Raw genomic sequence first — 25011 nt, 5'->3', positions numbered from 1 at the left:
ACTTTATCGAAATCATGGAATTCGTACTGCAACCTTGTCTGCCTCAATACGTATAGTCTTTTGCGTGAAGGGCAGCATGTGCGTGTTATTATACAGTCTACTATTGTCACAGCCAACAGCCCATCACTATGCTATCTGCGGGCGTGATGGCCACTGAGATCCAAATCAGACTTGCTATATCGAGTCTTGTTGTAACCTCTCTTATTCATGTCATATTTCTCACCACATCTTCCTATTGTCTTACTCCCCTAACCCAGCTTTCGAAATGAGGTACTTCTTCTGCTTCTTATTCTCTTCATGTCTCGCGCAGGCCGCGAGCAAGGTCTTTACAGGCTTCAACTATGGCGCCTTCTGGAGCCTGGAAGCCAACGTCAAGAAGAAGGCAGACTTTCTTGATGGCTTCAACTTAGCAAGAAATCTTACCACCGACATACCCTTCGATAGTGCGCGCCTGTTCACTTGCAAAGCAGCCGGCACTCTCAATGAGCCCACTGAAGCTTTCGATGCAGCAGTCGACTCCAAGACCAACCTGCTCTTAGGATTCTGGATCACGCCAGGACAGAAAGGCGGCTCGCCGGACGAGAACGTCAAGAATGAAATGGCTGCACTCGAAAAAGGATTCAAGAAACATGGCCAAGCCCTTTCAGATCTAGTTATTGGGCTCTCCATCGGCAGTGAAGACATATACCGTGTCGAGGAGGCCGGTGAGATAGGTGTCACTGCGGCAGTTGTCGGACAAACAATCGCTCAAGTCAAGAAAGACATCGCTGCCTCGCCATTTGCTCAGTACACGAAGGACAAGCCGATTGGCCACGTCGATACAGCCAAGTATGCAGTGGTGGACAACGCTGACTTCATTGACATGACTGCATATCCATATTGGAATAAAGACAGCATCGAATCAGCAAGCACAAGCTTCCAAGGTTCTCTCGAGCAAGTCAAGCAGCACGCAGGTAACCGACCTGTATGGATCGCTGAGATGGGCTGGCACTCTACTGATACCGAATTACACGGCGCTGCAGTTGCGGGTGTGAACGAAGCACAGAAGTTTTGGAGCGAAGCTGGCTGTGCTGTGTTTGGTAAATACACTACATTCTACTTTGAGTTACTCAAAGATACAACACCAGAACAGAAAGCTGATTGGAGTATCATTGATACCAACACTCGACAGCCAAGGATCAGGAACTTGAGCTGTGGCAATCCACAGGCCAAGCTCCCTACTGGCGCATCAGCTATCTCGCAAGTATCATCTCAATCTGTTGGGTCGACGCCCCCAAGCATACTTGTTTCTGGCTCACCAGTCACTCCAAGCGCGCCAGCGGTGATACTGTCGTCTGAATCTCCGTCGACCGGATCAAGTACCATGCACGTAACGGTAACGAGGACGACTACGGTGACTCCACAGCCCATCCTACCATCACTAGCTGCATCCGGCGACACGTCATTGACCACTTTCATAGTGACTATGACGAGCACTACTATAATAACGGCATAGGCCTCGATTGTTACTTTAGCGAGCGGGAATCAATCACCTTCCCCCACTGATGGTGTCGCTTCACTTGGCAAGTTGTATCCCCGAACAAAATCCGTCAAAGCTAACATGTTACAGCACAATTCCAAGTGGCGATAGGTTCCAAAACGGTCACCGTCAATACCACATCAACAACCATTGTCTTTGCAGAGACTACAACAATAGCCGTTCCGAGAGACGTACCCCTAGATGTCGAATGGTGCATCACAGTCGTCGACATGGACCGAAACAGCAAACCTATCACTATCGCTGCGGGCCCTGCTGGGCTAGATGGAGAATGCATCTCACTTCCAACTTATCAAGGGAACCCGTATATAACAGCACGATCAGCAGCGGAGCCGTCTAAGATACCCATCGGAACAGATTGGTGTGTTACGGTGGCCGATATTGACCGCAACGGTCGTCCTATACCTGTTGATGCCGGGCCCGCTAGAGCAGACGGCGAGTGTAGTGTTCCCCCAACTCATAGCGGTATACCTGTGATTACTACTTTGACTATCGACTCGAAGACGCCTGAGCCATCGAAAGAGCTGCTGCTGATGTCTCAGGCTATGGACCTTGCTTCGCCTTCCAGTGTTCAAGTGTTAGCAGGCACTGTTGCGTCTTCAGCAAGCGCTGTTACTCCATTACCTAGTAAGTCGCTTAGCTGAGTTGGCACTTTGGCTATTTATAACGATCGCAATAGCATCATCGGAAAGGTCGCAATGCAAACGTCGCGAGCCCCGATCTACACCATTGCCTGCTTCAAACTCAACAGTATTAGTTGCAGCATCTATCACGACACCAACATCTCTCTATCTTGCCACTTCGTTTAGGGTACCTTCCGGTCCATTCGGCGCTACGCTTTCCGACTCCCCCACTTCTATGCTGACGGTTGTGACGGACGTCAAAGTGACCGTTGAAGACGGGCACAGAGTGGCAATCAGACGACGAGGGATCAACAATCTCTTCAAGTGGATTGGGATGTAAGTGACTAGAGCCACGGAGTAAATTTTGTTGATACTCTACCGGTCATCACTTCTGCTTTTGGTCCTTAATGTCGACATTATTAGGAAGGTGTCGTGAATGTAAGTATGAATGAGATAGAGTGCAGTGTAAACAGCGGGGTTTCCTTGAGATCTTACGCGCATGAGATACGTGCCGAACGTGTTGCTAGTTAGGTTTTGAGGAATAGTTGGCAATGCATTCCATAGTATCGCACAATAACATGAACCGTTGCATTGTTTTGTCGAACTATATTGTCTTCCCATTATCGGATTTCTAATTTAGCCGTACACAGGTTCATGCACAGCCTACGGCCTCGGTAGCATCGTCTACACAATGGAAGACGAGTCGATATATACTATCATTAGTGTGATACCGCTCCAGACAATCATGAACCTCGTCTTTGAACATCCATATCGTATGGGCAGATCTTGGCCCGTAACTGAGCCGTCGAGCTTTTGGGAGTGGGTGCACAGCGTCATCTGTATCGACGCGAAGCGTATTCTCATTGAGAGAGCAGATCGTTGAGTACAGTAGAGCCATACGAAGGTAAAGCGAAGACTGCACATAATTCGAGAATGACACCCACAGCATGAGGAGAGATGTTCATCAGCCGTCGTATAAACGGTGGGTTTGTTTGTTTGTTCATTCATGTGATATCTCATCTCTCGTACCAGCTAACATAAGTTTTCCGTAACCGTTAAGAACCCGAAAAAGTCCACCATGAGACACCTGATAGACTCCGAATTCGCACTTTTGCGGATATAACCCGATAACTCGAAACGCACTAAGATGCTAAAGGCGCTTGCCTATATCTTTCTATCAAGGTAAATGGTAGATGTCGATAGGCCAGAAACATCGATACACAAATCCACAGCGCAATGCAATGTCTGACGCGACTCACTGAGGATGATACGCGTCTAAGCAGCAGCCGCTACCTAGGCAGCGGGAGTGGAGGTGGCGGGAGGGTTCTCGACGACCTTCTCGGGAGTCTCGTTGGTGGCAGCGGTCTCGGTGAGAGGAGCCTCGCCGTCGGCGGGCGCGTCGGGAGCATCATCCTCCTTACCGGGGGAGTCGATCGCGACCTTAACGGCGATCTCACGGCCCTCAATTTCCTTGCCGTTCATCTCGGAGCAAGCCTTCTGCTGGAGCTCCTCAGAGCCGAGGGTAACGAAACCGAAACCACGGCCCTTGCGGGGCTCACCGCGGGCCTGGAGCTTCTTGACCATGAAGCGGGGGATGGGGCGGAGGGCGATCTTGGCCTGAGTGGGGGAGTAGTCCTTGAAGATCTCAAGAAGCTGGTTGACTAGTCAGCACACGCTGCGAGAAGGGAGTATGCAAACTTACCCTGTCCTCCTTCAGGTCGTACGGCAGGTTCGCAACCATGACCTTGGTCTTGGAGGGAACGCCATCCTCGGGAGGACCGCGCTGCTTGCGCTCACGGGGTCCCTGGGGAGCGGACTTGTCGGCACCCTTCTTTGCGGTAAGCGCTTCGTTGGTAGTTTCGGTTAGGGGAGCAACTTGGCCGGGTACATTTGTAGGGGTGGAGTCGGCAGGAGCCTCGTTGGAGAGCTCGACCTGCTCGGCACCTTCAGCATCGGCCTTCTTGTGGAATTTGATTAGCTTGTGCACACAGTTTGTAGTGTGGGAAGGCACTTACAGCACGTCCACCGCGTCCAGCACGGCCGCCACGGCCACGACCGCGACCACGTCCACGGGTGGAAGTACGGCGACGAGCCTCGCCAGTGTTGCCCTCGGCTCCGCTGCCGGCGCCCTCAGCGTGGGCCTCGGGAGTGCGGGCAAGCTGGATGGAGACCTTGCGGTCGAGGATGGCCTTGCCGTTGAGCTCAGCAATGGCACGCTCGGCCTCGGATGGGGTCGAGAGGGCAACGAAGGCATAGCCGACGGGGCGCGAGGTGCGCGGGTTGGTGGGGATGGTCGTGGACTCGCTGTGCGACGTGTTAGCTTCACCCTCTTGCGTCATGCGGAGAAAACAGGGTCCACTTTACACCAGGTAGTCCTTGAAGAACTCCTTCAACTCCCCCTCGGTGGTCGCGTACGCGAGGTTTCCAATGTAAAGTCGCCTGCCCTCAGCGGCGCTCGCACGCACAGCCTCGTCCTCGGCTGCGGTGGGTTGTTGAGCGCCAGTGCTCTCCGCGGTGGTGGTGGTGGTGGCGGCGGGAGCAGCGTTGTCGGTGAGGGAGGTGGTGGCCATCTGGGCGGTGACACTGTCGACAGGTGCGGACATGATTGCTGAAGTTTGGGTGGTTGACGAACACGAGTGGAGATCGAACGTGTAAGAGGTTGAGGAAACTTGGAGTCCTGGTAGACCGGTAAAGGTAACCTTGAACAGTAGTTGGTGATTGAGTGGTTGATGGGATTGTCGAACCGCCTGTTGGTGGAACTGTTGACGAGGGGGGTGTGGAGTGGGTAGCTACGAGCCCGGAGAAGGTTGAGAGAGGATTGGGTTGATGGGGTGCGTGGTTGGTCTCTGTTGTTGACTTGATGGGGGGGAAAGGGAGCAGGCCTCGCCCAGGCAGATTATTTTGAAGAGCGCAGCCATGGGGCTTGGCCGCATCCGGTAACGGAAGCGGCCCCTGCGCACAATGAAGGGCCCACTTGCCTGTGAGCAGCTACCATGAGTGCATGGATAGGGGAAACGGCGACTAGGCGGCCGGGGCGAGCATGGACGGCGTTCGAGAGGGCGCAGGCAGGTGCATCATGGCTGCGACCGCCGAGCGAGCACTCTCACCTGCATACCGCGCACCTCGTTCACTGTTGCGAGAGCACGCCCCGTCGACGACAGTGCTTCGCCAAGCTCGACGCCACACGTCGCCCTAGCGCCACAGTAGACCTCCAGCTTGGCGCGCTGCATGACGCTCCAGCTTCACTTCCGCCCCACCGCCCACTGCCGCTAGAAGCATGAAAAAGACCCGCCTGCCGTTGACGTGTCCGCTAGTGCACCGCTTCTTCATGCACTGGATCCGGGGGGCCTGCCATTCCAATCTCCCATCACTCGAGTCCTGTCCAGGCTAGTCTGTCTCACCGCACTCTGATTGCTGGTTTACCGCCATGTCGAGTGCACTGCAACCGCGCCGCGCCCTGGTCGTCTACGGCTCCGAGACAGGTAACGCGCAGGATGTGGCTGAGGAGATGGGACGCGTCGCTGAGCGATTGAGATTCGACACCGAGGTCGCTGAGCTCAACGCCATCACTCTAGTATGTTCGCGGCGACGCTGCGTGCAAGGTACCATGGTTGACTGTTGGTAGAGGCAACTGCTGCAACATCACGTCGTCTTGATCGCCATCTCCACCACGGGCCAGGGCGAACTACCACCCAACAGCCAGAAGTTCTGGAAAGCCATCCGGAGCACTCGACTGCGGCCAGGATGCTTGCAGCAGATGAGATTTGCATCCTTTGGTCTTGGTGACACGTCCTATCCAAAGTACAACTGGGCGCATCGCAAGCTATACAACCGGCTCGTGGCACTCGGAGCGCAGCCGATATGCGATCGTGGCGAGTCAGACGAGCAGCATCCAGAGGGGTATGTCAATATCATCGATGCTCCTTTCCATCCTGCCTTCTTTTGTGGGTTCTCGTGTCATCTCGACTTGTCATCCCTCTACCCACAGCCGAACTTCATCCCGACTACCAGCACATGTCTGACTATTCGAAAGCATCGATGGCTCCTTCCTACCATGGTCAACGAAACTCCGCCAATATCTCCTCGGCTCATATCCGCTCGCTGATGGTATCGAGCCGATACCGGACAATGTTCTGCTAGACCCGAAATGGCTGCTCGAGACTATAGACGATGGTGTAGCATCTTCACCAAAACTCGAATCTGTACCTGCGTTGAGCGGCGACGCGCCTGATGCCCCTCCGTCTGACCTTCTCGACATATCCGGCGGACTTACTGCTAAGATCACAAGCAACGAGAGAGTCACTCCGACGACCCATTGGCAGGACGTCCGGCACCTCAAGTTTGAAATACCAGAGACACATCCATACGTCCCAGGTGATGTACTTACAATCTACCCCAAGAACTTTCCCTCCGATGTATCTCAGTTCCTCGAATGTATGGGCTGGACGTCCAGGGCTGATGTACCTCTCCGCTTCGTCCCTTCATCATCATCGACACCTTCCGACGCCACTCTGCCCATCCGAAATATGGAGCAAGGTAGTACGATAACCTTAAGAGAGCTTTTAACCAACCATCTTGATATTATCGCTATTCCCCGAAGGTCGTTCTTCGCCCAGCTCGCGCATTACACGAGTGACGAGTTCCACAAAACAAGACTACTTGAGTTTACGGACCCTCAATATCTGGACGAGCTATATGACTACACCACACGTCCACGCCGCAGCATCTTAGAGGTCTTACAGGAGTTTGAATCTGTCAAGATACCTTGGCAGCGCGTGTGCAGTATCATTCCTACTCTACGCGGTCGACAGTTCAGCATCGCAAGTGCGATGAACCCTACCACGGAGCTAGAAAAGAAAACAAAAATCGAGCTTTTGATTGCGATAGTAAAGTATAAGACAATTATTAAAAGAATAAGACAAGGTGTTGCTACGCGGTACATCGCTTCGCTCATACCAGGACAAGAAATCACGGTCACGCTTTCGCGAGGCGGGCTTGGTGTGAGCAAAGATGAACTCGATAGACCGGTTGTTATGATTGGGCCAGGAACAGGTGTAGCGCCCATGCGTTCGCTAATATATCAACGCGTACAATGGCGCGAGGAGCACAAGAAACTTCAGAATGGCCACGCGCAGGAAGATGACGAACCTGTAAAAGACTTACTGTTCTTTGGCTGTCGTAATGCCGAGTCAGATTACTTCTTCAAAGACGAATGGGCGCAGCTCCAGTCCTCCAGCGTGCCGTTAGAAGTCTTTGCGGCATTCTCCCGAGACCAGGTAAGACTTCAACTCCACCTGTTGATGCCCATGCTAACCACACAACAGCGCCAGAAAGTCTACGTTCAAGACCTTGTCCGTCAGCAATCTTCGCTGATATTTTCGCATATTTTCCACAAATCTGGCATCTTATATATTTGCGGCTCGTCGGGCAAAATGCCTCAGGCTGTACGCGAAGCGCTCATTGAAGCTTTCCAAGGGCATGGCAGTATGGATAGAGAAGGCGCAGAGGATTACCTGGTGAGCATGGAGAAGAGTGGAAGATATAGACAAGAAACGTGGTAGGACCTTGGGTAGCGATAGGGCCGCCCTTGATTGCAGATCAGACATCATAGGCTGTTTGGTTTCATGAACGACGTTAGCATACCCTACCTTCCGATCTAGACGTGGAGGAATGAGATGAGAGTGGAGGGGGAGATATTAGACAGGTTATTGCGAAGATCATGAGAGGTGTGTGGATGCTGGATTGCAGGGTCTGTGATACTGGATCAATTGTCTACACCGCGTACCTACTCATAGATATAACAGAAGGGTCCAGCAAGCGTGCTCGAAGCCTCCTTAATAGTCATATTTGGGAAGCCCAGATACTCCCCAAATGTCATAACATCATCCAGCGTCGCATTTCTTGTTGGTGGGACATTCTGGAACGTAAGGGTGCCAGCAATAGTAAAACGTCTCTCCTTCAAGTTTTGATTCTGCCAAATCCACCAAATTCGGTCAATTTGTGCGTAGTGGTTCCAAAAGTACGGGTCAGACGGAGAGCTGCAAAAGTGGAGATACCAAGTTAGTATATATCTCATGTACATTCGTACAAGGGGTCTCACTTATAGAAATCGCTACCAGCATCGCCGCCGATTGTTTGATGACCACCAAGATGAACACGGAGTATTCCTGGAGAAGGGTTCTGAAGCGTGTTTTGGAAAGCGGAGATATTGGCACTGCCTGTGATTAGTCCGGCGACGTTGGCATCGGTGGTCTCGGATGATGAGCGGGTGTTGATGTCTCGCTTGATGCACCTGGGGTTGTAGCCAAGACCATCAGGGGATGGATTTGGCTGTACAGTAGTGTCAAGAGACGAGATAGGTCCGACATGCATCTTCCAGCTGGAATTCAGTTAGTACGTAGGCGACGCAGATATTGCTCCTAGATGAGTGCTTACTTCTTGAAGGGTCCAGAAGCGACGCACCCACCTCCGTTACCGGGAGGAATTTCTACAAAGCATCGGCCTGGGTTAGGCACGCAGCTGACATTGCGTCCCGGAACGTACTCTCCATCTCCAGAGATGCTCGTGTCGCTGCCATCGAGGAGAGGAGAAGCAGCAGGGTTATCAGCCCACAAGGCCCAGTTGTAGTAGGGGAGATAGCCCTTGTACCCGCATTCGTTGCGCAGAGTTTGTTCCCACGCCCACATGAAGTAGCGGTGCCACGACAGAAAGTTGCCCTTATAGACATGAGTCATTCTGAGGAAACATTGGAGAGCAGAATTGAACGTACATTTCCGTGTGTATATTGCGTTAGTAAGATATGAGTAACAACAAAATCATCGTAACGACTCTTAGCTCCCGCAGCGATAGCAGCCGGAGTTCTGGCCTTCTTTTGCCCAGTACACTGAACAGCGTCAATGTAATTCAGTTTCTCTGAACGCTTGAGTTTGGACCTGTATCATGTGAGAAAGGTATAGAAATCGCTATCGTTAATCTCGTACCATTCACGACGTCGAGCCACTGTTCGTTTGGTACATTTCGTCGAGTAGCTATTGGGATGTTTGGCGACGTCAAGCCATAGCTGGTCGAGCCCGTGTTTAGCTAGGGCATCAGTTTCGGGTGCTTTTGCCGCGATGGTGCTGCCAGCAAGGGCAAGTAGGAAGATGAATCGCATGATCGTGCCGATTCAAGATACGAAAGAGCTGATTACTGCTTCAACCGCTTTGCAGAGGAAGTAGGGATCCTTTTATGCGTAAGGAGTGGTAACACTGCGGATGCAAGGCATGCAGCACCTGGATCAAGCGCGTCCGAATTCAGGAACTGACTTTGTCGAGCATGGATAGCGTCCACACCTCTCGTGTGATGGCTAGTTATTTGCCGTCTCTCCGGGCATTAATGCCACGAAGAGACTCGTCTAGACATGCGGACTCAAAGTACCGACGCAAGGAGACTGCATTGCAAGCGGGACAGGCCACCGACTAATGCAGATGGACTCCACCAAAACAGCATAACCAGAGTTTCCAGCGCTTGCCACAATTTGGGAACAGACAGTGCCATCTATATCGCCTCGCCCAACCAGCCGATGGCGAACAGGCGTCAAACCCTTAGATGATCTATGCTGGGCACAAACCCGTGTACTGAACGGACGGCAGGCATGTGGCGACTCGTATGCAAGGAACAGTACCTTGGTTGCAGCTCTGCAACCGTGTTGCTGCGCCGCTACGCTGCAATGTTGTAATATCCAGCCGACATGGGCGTATGCTCCAGCTGCTTGGCGTAGGAAGCGAGCCAAGAGGATGGATTGTGGCGCGGAAGCGCTCTGTCAAAAAAACATGTTGCGCATGGGGCTTCGACTACAACGTGGGATTGAAAACGAAACATGTAGTTTTCACCAAGACTTGGGAAGAATGGTGTTTGATGTTCGTCGTCGCTGTTGTGGGCCACCTACCTATCTAGTGCTTTTTGTGTGTCCTTAGTGGTACTGTGACACCTGGGCAGGTGCCAATCGCCACGGGTAGGCCTAGTCGCGAAATATGGGTTCTTCCTTCACACGGCACGGTGATTAGCCCAACTCCTACGCATTTGCGCATCGAACCGAACGCGGCATTCGGGAACACACCCATCTGCTTTCGTCGCGAGCCGTGTCGGGCGGCTTGAAAGCTTGTGTCGTCCCGCGGAGCCACCCGCCTCGGGAGACGTTTGAGTTGCTGGACATTGAGCCAGATCGGAGCCACTTTGTGCTACTGAGAAAGTATGCATCCCGTCTGCATGTTGAGAGAAGCTATCATTCCGATCGCACTCTTTTTTCGTTCACAACTTATGACACTGGCCTTAGTGGACGGTCGTTAGCGGACATCAGTTACGAGCTGGGTTATGCCACACCATTTGCGAAAGACGGAAGCACGGCATTCCATTCCATGTAGTGGAGAGCTGCGGCGCGGTCACCACTATGCCAGAATTCAGTTAGCGAGAAGACCTTCCATGAGAACTATCCTAGCTCCCGCAATGTGATGGGCTCAAGATGGCCGCGTTACCGAGCCAAATCCATATTGCGATGGTATCAGATTATGGGCTGAGTAAGAAGTCTTCCTCCTGGTTAATGAGCGAATGTATGCAAGAACACGGCTCAGGCAACGCGAGACCTATATGATCAACTCATGCTGTTCACAACACAAACTGCACATGCGTCTCTTTTGTGGCCTCCACTGCTACCACCTATGCATTGAACACATCACAAGCATGGCTTCTTCCAGTGCTCCAACTTCTTTACCATCACCAGAGCTCATAGCCTACCCTAATGCTGGTAACTTTGTCGCACAAGCTGCCACGTTATGTGCAGTCGCATTGATAACGGTCCTCTTACGTTGCTACGCTCGTGTTGCAGTTATCAAGTCCTTTGGTTACGATAACTGGGCTATGCTTCTGGCCATGGTAACTATACTGAGAAAGCTAGTATCAATCGCAATCACTAATTCGCTCCTACAGTTCATGGCCATAGCAACACTTGTTTGCATAGTTTTGGAAGTTCCATACGGTCTTGGAAAATACCTCTCTGTCATTCAGATGGATCCGGCAAGGTACCAGCAATTGCTCAAAGTCCGATATGTGCATCAGATCATCTGCAACGCTGCGGCGACAGTGGTAAAGATATCTGTCTCTCTGTTCTTGCTGAGATTTGCGACAACGAAAGCATATCGATGGTCTCTACACGGCTTGAACGTGTTTTTGATGGCTTTTATGCTGACGTGTACCGGAACATTGGGTAAGCCCGTCATGAACGGATTGGCATATTTTACTAATATTCTTTCAGTAAGACACTATCGCATAGATGTTTCCCTGGTCCTGCTGTACTAAAGAGACACAGGTGTGGGCCTGCCTCCCCGTAGAGGCTAGTTGGAACTATAGTCTTCGCCCTCCACCACTGGGAAATGGTAGCGCCAAATGTTTCAGTAGAGATACTTTCGGGCGCGTCGCTCTCTTTAACGCGGGTTAGGACGCGACTATCTGCTGTCCATCATCAAAAAACTGATCTACACCTAGTCATCAACTATTTGACAGACTTCCTTCTGGCACTCCTTCCTGTTCCGCTCATCTGGCAACTCAAACTCAACGTCCGCACTCGCATGTCGCTAATTGCGATACTGTCACTTGGTGTCTTCGCTGGCGCAGCCGGGGTCTTCCGAGCAACAGTGTTCAATACCATCCTTCACGATCCTCGACGATTCGTTCATGACAAATGGATGATATGGAACTACGTCGAGCTGACTGTTGGCATAATTGCTGGATCTCTTCCTGCGTTGAAGCCCTTGTTTCTTCGAGTTCTGAACGCAGCACGTGAACGGACAGCTGTAGGAACTGGTAGGGTCACCGGAAGTGGAAGACCTGATACGTTGGGCTACGAGAGGCAGGATCAGTCCAAGTCTGGGATTGCTCTATCTGAATATAGATCGGGAAACCGGGCATCAGGTACAGCGATGGAGCGGCCGGTTTGGCGTACAGAATCGCGGAACGACAGTGACGAGAGTGTGATACCGCTACATGGTCCGGAGGGAAAGGCGAACGCAATCTTCGTTACGAAAGAGTTTCACATCCGTTGAGAGTGATTGGTATCAGCTCTCAGTTGTATGAGTAATTGGCTCGAATGACGTCATCGAAGAGCAAAGAACCTAGAGCTAGCTCTGTTGTATACATAGACAATCTTTCGCTGCAAAGAATATCGATTTTGTTGTTCTTAGTAAAAGAGCTGAAACTGCTCGTTCTAGCAGCCCCACGAAAGGGGTTGTTCTTGGTTGCCTAAGTGTGAATCTCTCCACACGTGCACTTTCTCTGATCGCCAAGCTGCTGATCCACTCCCGGAAAATAACCGGATCTTGGGAAGAGCCTCGGGACATATTTGACACGACGCGCACTCAGACATTACCTGCAACAATGATCACAGGACGCGTATCAGTCAGCGCTCTCAATGATCTCCCTGATGAACTGATTCTCCTCATCCTGGATCAGCTGGATCCAGGTGACTATTTCACGTTACGCGATTTGAACGCGACAAGCTCGCGTTTTCGTCGTCTCACGATAGATCGACTCTATCGAAGATTTCCAGGTTGCTCCCCAGAGCAGTTCCTGCGTACCATAGCGCTGTCGCATCCAGACGAACGCCATGAATTCATGAATTATGTCAAGGAGGTGGTGTGGTATCAGAACTATTGGGATCGACCATCTCGACATCGATGCCTACCTCTAGGCGATAGGCATACCGTTGCCAACATACTGAGGAGTTCTGGGGCTATTCTGGACACTACTGATCTCTCCACAGACTTGCCTGGACGCTTCATAGGCTTCTCTTCCGAATATGAAGTTCATTGGTGGTATCTGGAGTTCTTCTTGTTCTCCACGCCCAAGGTTGAGAAAATTACTATACACGACGCATGGCAATGGGACGACCACAGTTACTGGTTCAAGAGCCTGGCTGCCAACCCAATTCACTTCGAAAATCTTCGATCCATTACCGTATTCGGTCCTCTACGCCTGAGAAACATTGTGCCGCTTCTGACTCTGCCTTCCATACACGCCCTAGATCTTACCCAAGTCGTCGATATGCGCCAAGAACCCGACAGGGAGTTCTCATGGGCCCGTGACGGCGAAGACTACGTTGACCGACGATTGGCGAGTGGTTCGTCTCTTGAACATCTGGTTATACGGGAGTCAGATCTGCATGTCCCGTCTGCAGTGGGTATCCTTGGGAAACTTAACAAAGTCAAGAGTTTCACCTACGAGCATGTGTGTCATGAACTTGCATCGCATCCCGGGATGCAGCCGTCCATTTTCCCGTGGGTTGGCAACTTGTGCTGGGGTCCAGATAGCTCTCTAGAAAGTTTGCATCTACGTATAGAGTCGTCAGTGGTGACGCATGAAGAGATGACATCGCTCTGTCACCACGTTACTGGTCCTGTACTAGCAAGGCTTCGTAATCTGAACATCGGTCCCTGTAGTGTCAGCACTTTCAAAGGCTTCGATCTCGCACAATCTGAAGATCTACCAACTATAGCTTCTAGGATCGTAGCCGCATTTCCTGACACACTCGAAGCTCTACAAATTCAGTGGGCTTATGAGCGTGATGGAGAACCACGGTTAAAATTCTTCACTGATATCTTACGGTATTTGGCTGAAGCCATTGCTGGTTCAAACTCTAAATTGAAGCACGTCTCTATCGTTGACTGGCCAGCACTTGCAGGCTGGTTCCCTTTCCAAGACCAAGTCATCAGTTTGAAGCGGGTATATGAACGCCGGGGATTGCAATTTGACATAGTCTACGAAGAGATTGAAGATGGAGAGCCACTTACCGTCATGGAAGACGTGGAGCCTGGTTGGTTTTGGATCCAAAGGACGGAATATTTCGCGACACATTGCAGGTTTTCCCGCCCATCGTCTAATCACGGCTAGTGGAGTGTGTGCATACGATCTCTGAAGCATTTATAGATGGTATCTACAAAGTTTCGTACGGGATCTGGGTGCGTGTTGGTGTAGGACTAGCAAACAAGACTACGTTGCGGCTGACACAGCTAACACGTGCTTGACCGGTCCGACAATCGCTAAATCATTAGCGTCTCTCCCAACGCGGGGAAGCTCCTGTTCCCTGTTATCGTACTTGGCGTTAATTTCTTTTTGCGGAATGGGACAAGAGCTTCAATGCGTAGCAAGCCGTCAACGGCGGAGTATCCCTTCACCAGTCGTCCACTCAGACGGCATAGTAGTCCAGATGGCTACTAATCTCCCATCCAAACCTGGCTTCGATACTCTTCCCAACGAACTTGTCATAAGCATCATCGAGCGCATGCCGAACGATAACGCTAAGGATATATGCAATCTAAGCCTGACTAGTCGTCGCATGTACATGCTTTCTGTCGATCATCTGTACAAAAGTCTTCTAGTACGACGTCCGTGGCCACTTCTGCGTACGTTGCGATCCAGCCCGGAACTTGCAAACCGAATTCGGGACATTACATGGAGGCACAACTTCAACGATCATGACGATACCGAGGAAAATCAAGCCGTCCTCTCCAGCTGCATCAAGCTTCTAGAGTCGTCTCACCAGGACGGATTGATGCGTGATTCTTCTGGGCTTCGATGTGATCACGAGTTCATTGAGATACTCCTAATGTTCACTCCGAATCTCCGTACGCTTGTTATCGCAGATAGAGCCTTCTGGCCTGATGGCGAATATTGGTTCAGGAGGATCGCAAACAACCCGGATCGGTTCGTGCACTTGCGAACCATTAATATACACGGTCCACTGTCAGTGGAGGCCATAGCATACTTGTTCCTCCTTCCTTCACTTCGGAACCTCATCGCTTCGGACTTAGTTCTCCCCGAGCGCACCGACAACAGACGGGTTTGGGATAGCGAGATTCCGCTTAGGACAGTGTTAGACCCTGGTTCATCTCAAGTTGAGAAGATCGTGTTGAAGCGATCAGTTGTGGAGGTGCCGACGCTAAAATACTTCACCGAAGCTTGCAGAGATTTGAAGAGCTTCGCATATGAACAGGACATCAACAACGATCAGCGTGGCATGTATTCTCGAAGTCTCCTGTCGAAGTTTGGCGAGCTTTCAGCAGCTTTCGTTCTCAACCGCACAACACTCGAGCACCTCTCTATCCGCGGTGACCATCAGATGCTTCGTCAGGAGCACGTACTACAGGTAGCACGATTGGCTTCCAACATGTCAAACCTTCGTTCGCTAGATATGGGCTTGATCACACATGACGACGACCCGATACAATGCACCTCCGATTTTGTAGCAAAGATGGTACGCCTTCTTCCGCCCACACTTGAAGAAATGAGCTTTGAGATTGACTGGCAAGAGCACTGGGGCTCGAGAGGGTGGGAGGGGCCAACAGAGATGTTGCGCCATCTCGCTACTATCGCTTCTCCAAAGCTATCCTTGAAGAAAGTCGCTGTGGTGGATTGGCCGCCTTTCTTGGGTCATTTCCCGCCAGATTTTGCACAGCTACATCAGTGCTTTGCGGAGCAAAGCATAGATTTCGTATCCATTCCCGCCAGCATCGAAGGGCCGGATCCGCTGCAGTTGTTAGACTTCGTAGAGCCGGGGTATGTGTTCGTACAAGTCGCTGTTGCCGAGTACGCGTAATTGCGTTGCAGTCACGTGGTACCGCAACATCAGTCGTGTGAAGATCAATGCAGCTACTCTGTGTTCTTTTCAATCAAAAATGAGACTTTGCGATCCATTCATAGAATCGGTGGCGGGTGAATGAAGGGCTGAGCGCGCTAGTGAGATATTAGCGTCAAGCTATGACTCGCGTGGAGGGCAGCTATGATGTACGTCATGTTCAAGTTATAACGCGCCCCTCCACATCTCTTGTTCACAAACTATTCTCGATATACGACCCGTCACCGCTACTTTGATCATCTAAGATGGCGCAAAAAGGTGACCATCTATTACAGCGTCCTCTCTATGGTAAAATATTGCTCCCTCCCCGAGCGCGCATGGAATTAACGTCCACAGTGTTTGATCTGCCCGAAGAGCTGTTAGCCACACTCACTCTCAAAGACCAGCCCGAGCACCCGATAGAAGAGACAGCACCTCAAATACCGACGACTGCAAACGACTCTTCCAATACCGCCGAAGAAGAGAGCAACAGCCCGGCAAAAGCGACATCGTGCAACCTCTGTGGGCTCAGCTTTGCATCTCTTGCAGACCAACGCAATCACGTACGATCAGACCTACATGGATACAACCTGAAGCAAAAGATAAAAGGTGCGAAGCCTGTAGGAGAGGCTGAGTTCGAGAAACTGATCGGAGATCTGGACGAGAGCATATCAGGGTCTGAGTCATCAGAATCCGACGAGGACGAAGATGCAGATGGGACGAAGGCAAAAGAATCCACGCTTAGTGCGCTATTCAAAAAGCAGGCCAAGATATCAGATCCCGAGTTTGACGACTTTTCCTCACGGAAGAAGCAGAGAGGGCCTGGCAAGCCTCCGTTGATGTGGTTCACGTCACCCTCAATACCCGACAACATGTCACTAGGCGTGTATCGCGCCATTTTTTCGAATACAGAGCAGGAAGAGGAGTCGCATGTTTTGGAAAGTTTACGCAAGAAGCAGCTTTCTCCGAAGCAACCCCCAAAGATCAAGGCGAATGAGGCCGGTGTCCCGCCACCAGGCATAGATATCGGGCCACATTACTTTCTATGCATGATAGGAGGTGGCCACTTCGCTGCCATGATAGTAGCACTGGCACCTAAGATAGGAAAGAATCACACTGGATTCGATGAGCGATCGGCGACCGTAGTTGCGCACAAGACATTCCATAGGTACACCACGCGACGAAAACAGGGAGGTTCGCAATCAGCCAACGACAACGCAAAAGGCAATGCACACTCTGCCGGTTCATCGATCCGTCGTTACAACGAGACTGCACTAATCGCTGAAGTTCGTGAGCTATTATATAGCTGGAAGAACATGATCGATACCGCAGACTTGATCTTCGTACGCGCAACCGGCGCGACGAACCGGAGAACTCTTTTTGGTCCGTATGAAGGACAGGTTCTGCGTCATAATGACCCACGCAATCGAGGCTTTCCCTTCAGTACACGGCGGGCGACTCAAAAAGAGCTGATGCGTGCGTTTGTTGAACTCACTCGAGTGAAGCAAAGTGCTATCGATGAAGCAGCGCTTGCTGCTCTGGATTCTTCTCAAAAAGAAGCGGCTGCTGCGACACCAATCCCAGAAAAACCTAAGCCTAAGAAGCCAACAAAAGAAGAAGAGGCTGCGACATTACACACTTCACAGATTATACCCATGATTAAGCGTTCGAAAGTACCTGCGCTTCTCAACTACCTCAAAACAAACAACATCCCACCAAGCTTCAACTTTCTCCCCACCAACCACCACACACCAACGCCGCTGCATCTTGCTGCATCTCTCAATTCTGCTCCTATCGTCTTCGCGCTTCTGACGAAAGCCGGTGCCGATCCAACTCTGATGAGTGACGAAGCGCGGACCCCTTTCACGCTGACTGGCGACCGTGCAACCCGTGACGCCTTCCGTGTTGCCCGTTCCGAACTCGGAGAGTCAGCTTGGGATTGGGAGAAAGCCGGAGTGCCTACAGCCATCACCAAAGCTGAAGCTGACAAGCGAGATGCTCAAGAAAAGACCGAGAAAGCTGCAGAAAGTAAGGCTGAGGCTGACCGGCGGAAGGCTGAGACCGAGCGCGTACGGAAAGAAAGCGAGGCTGAAGAGGTCAGGAGAAAGGAGCAGAGGCTAGGCAAGGGCAAGTCATTAGGCGCGCTACCTGTCAAGACTGGAGCAGATTTGAGAGAGGAAGAAATGAGGGGCTTGACGCCAGAAGCGAGAGCTAGAATGGAAAGAGAACGGCGAGCTAGGGCTGCTGAAGAGAGGCTCAAGCGGATGGAACGTTGAAGGCGCTTCTATGGGACTCATAATTTCTTACCCGCGTGTTAGCCTATCGGGGAAGAAGACTTTCTGCACGCTCGGCTGTGTGAATGAGTTGTAAGAGTAACGCGAGATTCCACATGGTTGTATCATCGACTCTCGTCGTTCGGAACAACTAAATGATCACGAATCACACTTTGTGTCCAACGTAAACCATTAGCCAGGTCATTTCATACCCATGTTCTTCACATGGATTGAATAAGGTAAACACAGCTACTTGCCCGAATTGCTTGGACATAATGAGCAATACCAATGGTAACAAGGGAGGGAACAAGGTAGATGGTGAAAACAGCACGGGTTAACATGGATCTCAGAGACCGCCAAGTGGGCATTAGAGATAGACCGCGAGAATAGACAGAACAGCAAACATAAGTGAAAAGGTCCAAGACGCTCCTGAACCAAACACATGACACCGCCAAAGCTGCCTCAGTCTTCGCATATTTTGTCTATTATTCGTCACAACAACAACTGCATACCATACGTATTTTTCACCATGACAACTACTCTTCAACCTCTCACTAGCGAAACAACACCACTCTATCTCAGTATACGCCTAACGACTCACGCAAAGCAAAAGCCAACTATCAGTACCTGTGATATCGCTTATGCGGATGAGCCGTTGGAGCGGATGCCAGACGACTACGTCCAGCCTAAACTGCAACACAACCGCTATGGCAACGTGATTCCACAACACTCGTGGGTGTATACCTCTGCCGTCTTCACACCTGCCCCTTACACTCGCTCCATGAAGATCACTATGCGATGCTACGATGACAAGGTCTCAGACACACGGCTATCCATCATTGCAGTCGATGAATATAAGCACGTGTCCGAAGGAGCTATGCGGGAGGATATCGCTCGCTATGTCGATGCAGTAGTGCAGACTCCAGCAGGTCAACAAGCGCAGATAAGACAGGTGATGACTAGCACAAGCTATGATATTGACCTTCAAGATCCAGTGACCGGACAAAACAATTGGTGGAGTCTACTGCAATGGTCAGTTTGTAACACGAAGGCGTATCCAGTTGGAAGGCGTATTCCGGAACAGAACATGGAGAGAATGAGAGAAATTCGTGAGGATTGGGAACGGGAAACAGATTCGGAGGCTTTCGGATGTGTGGAGGAGGGAAAGAAGGATTGGTTGGAACTCCATGCTGTGTTGGACTTGGTCGAGGTGAACGCTGACGTTGAAGAAGAAACGATAAAGTCTGAAACGGAGGGGGACAGTAAGATGATCGGAATGAGTGCGGAGCATATGATATGGCTGAGAGAAAGACATGATCATGAGTTGGACGCGATCTACTACAGACTTCTAGAAGAAGGTACGAAGTCTTCTTCCGGGAACAAGCTACACCTTACTCCATGATCGTAATGACGCTGATGAGGAGTAGAAAGATGATATAACGTTGTAATGTGTATATGAATATTCAACATATCATGCCTTGACACTACCTCTCAAATCCAATATTCGACGTTATATATGGTAGCAACTGTAATCTTTTGGGGTTCAATCTTAATGCCCAATGACGTCACCCCTTCAGTGAACTTCACCGCAAACTTCCATCCTGTTGTACTACTACTACTACCACCACCACCAAGGTCGATCGCAGCCTGTCTGAAAATGTCATCCACCGATGTTCACGACCAAGAAATAGACGCGCGATCCCGCTCGGCACTTGCTTCGACACGGCGCAACCTCCGCTACCTCTACGACCCGAAAACCGCGCCCAATGCCGTGTCTTCACGCCGCACACGCGCACTTCTCCGTGTCGTGCGCTCCGGAATCATTTTCGCTTTCTGGAAGCTTGTACGGTATGCGAAATACGTTGCAATTGGTTCGCTGGTGGCGACGATAGGTGCTGGGGCTTTTGGCACATTTGTTAGTGGGGCGGGATTCGTGTTAGCCCCGACGGGCATTGCGGGCACAATTTTCGCCGCGACAGTTTGGGGGGCGGGGAGATTTGCTGTTAAGAAGGTGAAGAAGAGGTGGGGCATGGGACAGAATTACGAGGATGATGAAGAGGAGTGGGAGGACAGGAGACACACGGGAAGGAGGATCGACTTCGGCGCGGAGGCTATGCCTTGGTGAGCGACGGTTGAAAAATGATGAGGGAGTGACGATTCTGCGATGCGTTTGTGATACGAAGTCACGGATACCCAGAATGTTGAGACAAGAGTGATCTGTGGACAAATTTGAGTACGACACTTTTCGACAGCCCAATTTCCTGCAACTACTTCGACCCTCCCATTCGCATAGCCATTTTTGCATATCCACAAACACCAGCAAGATGCTACAGGTCCACCTTCTCTTCCGCATTAACACAATAGCCACGACACATCAACCTTCCTAGGATCCTATTGACCAGCAACGACCCTTCTTCCGTAGCATGGACGTGGTCAATACGGTCCTCTTGTTACGCTACAACCGTGCAATACTCTCCTGGACCATCGTTAGATACTACTTTGCCGATTACTATACATATTGTCTTTGTATGGTCGCTTGTGAGGCATACCACGACCCCAGCGTAACCATATCTATCATACGCAGCACCCTTTCCGTGGTCAAAGCGTAAGAGACTATGCGAAACATGGCTGGTATGGTTGAGGAGAGCGTCATAACGCGGCGGCAGGCGTGTGGAGAGGGTTGGAGCTGGGACGCAGGCGTAAATCAGGACGGATAGTTTATCAAATCGAAGACCATGTGGGGAGGAGAGCACTGTGTGAAAATTGGCTCGAACACTAGAAGAACCTACTCGTATCTTCTTGAGTTGATCGCGTGTGAGGATCTCACAGAGGAGCTAGCAAAGGACGTTAACAGTGAGGTGGGAGACTGAGACGAGGTCGAGCGAGGCGGCGATCAAGAGAGGGCGAACATCAAGGCTGTGAGTTCGAAGGCGACGGAGCAAGGACACGAGTACGGCGATTTGAACATGAGGCTATGTGAACAATTTGCCTACTAATTTGCTAGACGACGAATCTATCAAAGGGATCAAGTATAGGGCGAACAAGGTTTGGTATCATTCCAGAGTGGCACGTAAACTAACTTGACAACGTTTTTCTATAAGTAACATAAATGGGCGCAAAAGCGCTTCAGTGAAGCGCCACTAAATACAACCCTGACCTTGAGTATTCTAGTGGCCGTGCGAGTGCGCATGCCCTATTTGGGTGATGAGCGGAAGTAGCATGCCGATCATTACAATGCTTATATCGCTCTTGGACATGCTGCTGTTGCCAGGATAGGCATCCATGTAGCCGTTTGCTGTGGGATCTTCGTATGCGTGCTGAGACGCTGTGGCTTCGGACATGGAGTGCATGGCCACATACCTATGTTGAATCAGTAAACGAGAGGGTTTTGGTAGAGTATGAATGACTTACAAGAAAGTTCCGCCGGAAAAACATAACACCCAACCAGTGGCCCATGTCAGACCTTCATCACCACCCAAGTGATTGCGTCCAAACATGTGTACAATAGCCCAAGTAGCCAACGCGCCAGCTGGGGCCGCTAAACTGAAGAAAGCCAGATGTGTCCGCGCCTTTCGTTTCGAAAGCCCTTGCTTGAGAAGGACGGAGGTGAGGCCAAACGCTGCAGGAGCTTTGTGCAGCATAATCGCAAAGAAGATGACTAGCGATAGCGACGTGGATTCGGCTGTGGAGGAAGCACCCAGTGCGATTCCATCGGCGCATGCGTGTACAACCAGACCAATGGTGGCTGCTGGCGTCTTCTTGGTAGGTGGCGGGGGGAGACCGGGTGTCGCTAGGGGTGTTACTGCAGCGCTCTGCATACCCATTCCGTTGAGACTCAACGAAGATGAGTTGTGCGGTCCACGTGCCAGGTTGGACAAGGAGATATGCATTGGCTGGTACTTTGGTTTCGCGGAGGCCATGGCTTCTGGCAGATGCTCGACCAGGAACATCAAAATGTATCCTAGTATCAGTGCAACACCAATATATGCGTGTGGGCTGGGTCCGTCGTCATGGCTGGCTTCAGCATGTCCTTTAGCTGGCTCGTCGTCTTCGGGTGCGTGCACGCGGGTATGTCCCTCCTTGTGGCCTTCTGTCGAGTCGTCGTCTCCACCTTTCTGCGGATGGGGATCCTCGGCTGGCTTCTCTTTCTCCTTGCTGTCCTTGATCTTCTTCAGCTGCATGTCAATAGCAGCTTTGTCGCTAGTCATGTCTACGGCGCCCGGCGCCTTGACTGCTCCTCCAGTGAGCGAGCTTGTTTCCAGTTGATCCGCCCTCTTCCAGCTCGGGAACTTGGGTGGGTGAGGTATCTCTTTTTGCAGGCTCATGACGGACGGGATGGTTTGGACGCTTCGCGCACTATGCGAGTGTGTTTTGCTTCCTGCGCTGTACATGGTCTCGATGCCTTCGGGTATGATGACGATCAGCGAGGTGCCTACTAGCACACCGGTGCCGAGCAGGGTGATGATGCGCAATTGGCGGGTGGAGAGGTTAAAGGAGAGCGGGAGAATGCCGGCGAGGAAGGAGCTGAGCACGTCAGAGTTCAGTCGTGTACATTGTAACGGTTGGAGACATACGCAACAGCCATGACGGTGCTCAGAGCGAGCAGCATGAACAATCCGTCCCACATATTGTCGTCGTATGCAGTGTCGTCCCCTAAGCGGATGTACCAAGAAAGAATGCGCCGAGTGCACAGAAAAGAGAAAAAGGTTGTAAGCGGTTCAATCGACGCTATCCATGCCTCGAGCAGTCGGCCGTCGCAATATGGGTGAGGTGGTGGTGGTGTGGGCGGTGAGGGTTGGGGAGTTGTGAGGCTGTTGTGGACAAGTTGGTGGCATAGCGCAACTTTCTTGAGGCTTGGTAGCAGGGGCGGCAACGACGTAGTGCTACACTAAAACGCGTCTCCCGTCGCGCTAGTCGCTCCTTCACTTTGCGCGCTGCCTGTCCGCCGTCTAGCTGCTACACACTACTTCTCACCACCCCGCCCACGTCGCCGACACATCTGGCATCCACTTGACCCCGGTCGCGTATCATCTATTCCAGCAAACACCGCCATCATGGAGCTTGACTTGGACGACTGTAAGTTGCAGCACCCAACACCATAAGCAACGCGAAGGTGCAGCATGGACAGCTTTGGCGCATAGCTCGCTGACATTGCCTAGGGGTCACCAACTCCAACGAGTGCTTCCACATCAACCTCTACCGCACATCAAACGAGAACGGCCCAGAACGCATCCTCGACGAATCCTTCCACCCAAGCTTCACCCACACTGTCATCGAAGAGAACGAGACAATCGCGGGGTACAAGAACCCAAGCATCGAGCTTGACTTCCGCGCAAACGACCTCAACCCGAAACTGAAGATATCCTTTGACCAGGAGCTTGACCTCAAGAAGATCTCCCCAGATCTGAACCAGGTTGATCTATCCCCGGAGCTGTTCCGCGAGTACCTACCCGAGTCGATCGATGATGCTGCTGGCGCTACGTCTTCAGATTGGAAACCACCGGGAGCGCGTATGAACACCTTCAGTCTGTACGGAAAACAGTATGAGATATGGAAAGCTCCAATGACTGATCCCGACGCTCGACGCATCTGGACGAATATGAAGATCCTCAACCTGCTATTCATCGACGGCGCGACATTAGAGGGCTTGGAGGACGAGGAAACGCTTGATCGTTGGTCACTGTACCTTCTGTACGATGTGACACCTCTGTCAGACGCATCGCTTTCCCCATACACGCTCGCCGGTTTCTCTACATCGTATCGCGCTTGGGTCTTTCCCACCTTCGAGATTGCGCGTGCTACGAAGCAGCTGCCATCTCCAGCCGAAAGCAGTAACGGTGACGCTGGGAAATATACACCGCCTCGTCTGACTCAAGATCCCGAGACTTTCCTCTTTACCGACAAGCTTGATCTTCTCGAGACGCCGTCGAGGGAACGCATTTCTCAATTCCTCATTCTCCCTCCATATCAAGGCCAATCGCTCGGAAGCCGCTTGTACGATACCATCTTCCACGAGTTGGTGAATAAGCCCTTCATCTACGAGATTCCGATTGAGGATCCAAGCGAGGCTTTCGATGCCATGCGAGATTACAGTGATATCACATACCTTCGTAAACTTTCCGCCTTCAAGGACCTGTCAATCGCCTCAAATCTTTCCCAAGAGTCGTTGAGAAAGAATTCACCGATTCCGCGGGACCAAATCCTCGGGAACGGCAAAGACCTTGAGGAGCTTCGAAAGAGCACTAAGATTGTGAGCAGACAGTTCTACAGGATGGTCGAGCTTCATTTGTTATCAACAATTCCGCCAAACAATCGAAACCGTGCACGAATCACAAGGAAAGCGAAGTCTACCAACGAGAACGATAGAAAATACTACTTCTGGCGGTTGGCCCTTAAGCATCGAATCTACAGCCAGAATGCAGACGCGCTGGACCAGATGGAGGATGTCGCAGAGCGCGTGGAGAAGCTGGAGTCTGCAGTCGACTCGCAGCAGGAGGAGTTCGAGGAGCGTCTGGAGGGGTTGGAGAAGCGCCAAAATCTTGCTGCTGACGAAACGTCTGCTCCCGCAGTGGGTGCAAGAAGCAAGAGGAAGAGAGCGGTTGTGGTTGAAGACGACGAGGATGACGAGTGGGAAGACATGGATGAAGTGTCAGTTGCTAGCTCAAAGAGGATGCGATCGTAGAATAAAAGGCTGTGACGGTGTCCGAGGTATCCAGATGAGGGCGGCGGCTTTCCTGGTTGATCAGGGTGTCTCGAAGATCGTAATCGGTGTCGAAGCCTTGCCCTGAGGTCTCATTGGTAGTTATAGTTTAGGCAGTATACCCAATCCACGAAATGTTCTCGCGCCATTACCAAAGACGCGTAGTTGATACTCGGCTGGGTAACGATGCTATTTCTACGGCGATTAAAGGTTAATCTCCGCGCGGGGCAGAGCTA

General features: G+C 51.4%; 11 protein-coding genes across 11 annotated transcripts; 8 read left to right on the top strand and 3 right to left on the bottom strand.

Annotated features, from left to right (window-relative positions):
- Nucleotides 1-265: 265 nt before the first annotated feature.
- J4E82_005722 (uncharacterized protein) lies at nucleotides 266-1495 on the top strand (the record flags this gene model as incomplete). The annotated part of the gene is made up of 1 exon (XM_051731983.1): nucleotides 266-1495. One exon carries the CDS (start codon nucleotides 266-268, stop codon nucleotides 1493-1495), a length of 1230 nt encoding a protein of 409 aa, XP_051588232.1.
- Nucleotides 1496-3453: 1958 nt separating this feature from the next.
- Nucleotides 3454-4763, bottom strand: J4E82_005721 (uncharacterized protein; the record flags this gene model as incomplete). Its single annotated transcript, XM_051731982.1, has 4 exons — nucleotides 3454-3813; nucleotides 3863-4117; nucleotides 4176-4464; nucleotides 4525-4763. The coding sequence occupies 4 exons, from the start codon at nucleotides 4761-4763 to the stop codon at nucleotides 3454-3456; spliced, it is 1143 nt and encodes a 380-aa protein (XP_051588231.1).
- An 824-nt stretch (nucleotides 4764-5587) lies between these two features.
- Nucleotides 5588-7721, top strand: J4E82_005720 (uncharacterized protein; the record flags this gene model as incomplete). Its single annotated transcript, XM_051731981.1, has 4 exons — nucleotides 5588-5734; nucleotides 5786-6060; nucleotides 6194-7436; nucleotides 7485-7721. 4 exons carry the CDS (start codon nucleotides 5588-5590, stop codon nucleotides 7719-7721), a joined length of 1902 nt encoding a protein of 633 aa, XP_051588230.1.
- Nucleotides 7722-7945: 224 nt separating this feature from the next.
- J4E82_005719 (uncharacterized protein) lies at nucleotides 7946-8894 on the bottom strand (the record flags this gene model as incomplete). The annotated part of the gene is made up of 3 exons (XM_051731980.1): nucleotides 7946-8198; nucleotides 8261-8539; nucleotides 8596-8894. The coding sequence occupies 3 exons, from the start codon at nucleotides 8892-8894 to the stop codon at nucleotides 7946-7948; spliced, it is 831 nt and encodes a 276-aa protein (XP_051588229.1).
- Nucleotides 8895-12567: 3673 nt separating this feature from the next.
- Nucleotides 12568-14079, top strand: J4E82_005718 (uncharacterized protein; the record flags this gene model as incomplete). The annotated part of the gene is made up of 1 exon (XM_051731979.1): nucleotides 12568-14079. The coding sequence occupies one exon, from the start codon at nucleotides 12568-12570 to the stop codon at nucleotides 14077-14079; it is 1512 nt and encodes a 503-aa protein (XP_051588228.1).
- Nucleotides 14080-14395: 316 nt separating this feature from the next.
- J4E82_005717 (uncharacterized protein) lies at nucleotides 14396-15784 on the top strand (the record flags this gene model as incomplete). Its single annotated transcript, XM_051731978.1, has 1 exon — nucleotides 14396-15784. The coding sequence occupies one exon, from the start codon at nucleotides 14396-14398 to the stop codon at nucleotides 15782-15784; it is 1389 nt and encodes a 462-aa protein (XP_051588227.1).
- A 284-nt stretch (nucleotides 15785-16068) lies between these two features.
- Nucleotides 16069-18078, top strand: J4E82_005716 (uncharacterized protein; the record flags this gene model as incomplete). The annotated part of the gene is made up of 2 exons (XM_051731977.1): nucleotides 16069-16111; nucleotides 16160-18078. 2 exons carry the CDS (start codon nucleotides 16069-16071, stop codon nucleotides 18076-18078), a joined length of 1962 nt encoding a protein of 653 aa, XP_051588226.1.
- A 526-nt stretch (nucleotides 18079-18604) lies between these two features.
- J4E82_005715 (uncharacterized protein) lies at nucleotides 18605-19477 on the top strand (the record flags this gene model as incomplete). Its single annotated transcript, XM_051731976.1, has 1 exon — nucleotides 18605-19477. The coding sequence occupies one exon, from the start codon at nucleotides 18605-18607 to the stop codon at nucleotides 19475-19477; it is 873 nt and encodes a 290-aa protein (XP_051588225.1).
- A 255-nt stretch (nucleotides 19478-19732) lies between these two features.
- Nucleotides 19733-20200, top strand: J4E82_005714 (uncharacterized protein; the record flags this gene model as incomplete). Its single annotated transcript, XM_051731975.1, has 1 exon — nucleotides 19733-20200. The coding sequence occupies one exon, from the start codon at nucleotides 19733-19735 to the stop codon at nucleotides 20198-20200; it is 468 nt and encodes a 155-aa protein (XP_051588224.1).
- A 1042-nt stretch (nucleotides 20201-21242) lies between these two features.
- Nucleotides 21243-22702, bottom strand: J4E82_005713 (uncharacterized protein; the record flags this gene model as incomplete). The annotated part of the gene is made up of 3 exons (XM_051731974.1): nucleotides 21243-21435; nucleotides 21487-22599; nucleotides 22650-22702. 3 exons carry the CDS (start codon nucleotides 22700-22702, stop codon nucleotides 21243-21245), a joined length of 1359 nt encoding a protein of 452 aa, XP_051588223.1.
- A 427-nt stretch (nucleotides 22703-23129) lies between these two features.
- J4E82_005712 (uncharacterized protein) lies at nucleotides 23130-24757 on the top strand (the record flags this gene model as incomplete). The annotated part of the gene is made up of 2 exons (XM_051731973.1): nucleotides 23130-23151; nucleotides 23235-24757. The coding sequence occupies 2 exons, from the start codon at nucleotides 23130-23132 to the stop codon at nucleotides 24755-24757; spliced, it is 1545 nt and encodes a 514-aa protein (XP_051588222.1).
- Nucleotides 24758-25011: the final 254 nt, after the last annotated feature.

This window comes from Alternaria postmessia (assembly GCF_024291825.1).
Source record: "Alternaria postmessia strain BMP 2775 chromosome Unknown scaffold_31, whole genome shotgun sequence".
Taxonomy (NCBI): domain Eukaryota; kingdom Fungi; phylum Ascomycota; class Dothideomycetes; order Pleosporales; family Pleosporaceae; genus Alternaria; species Alternaria postmessia.
This window is presented reverse-complemented; position numbering and strand designations above follow the sequence as displayed.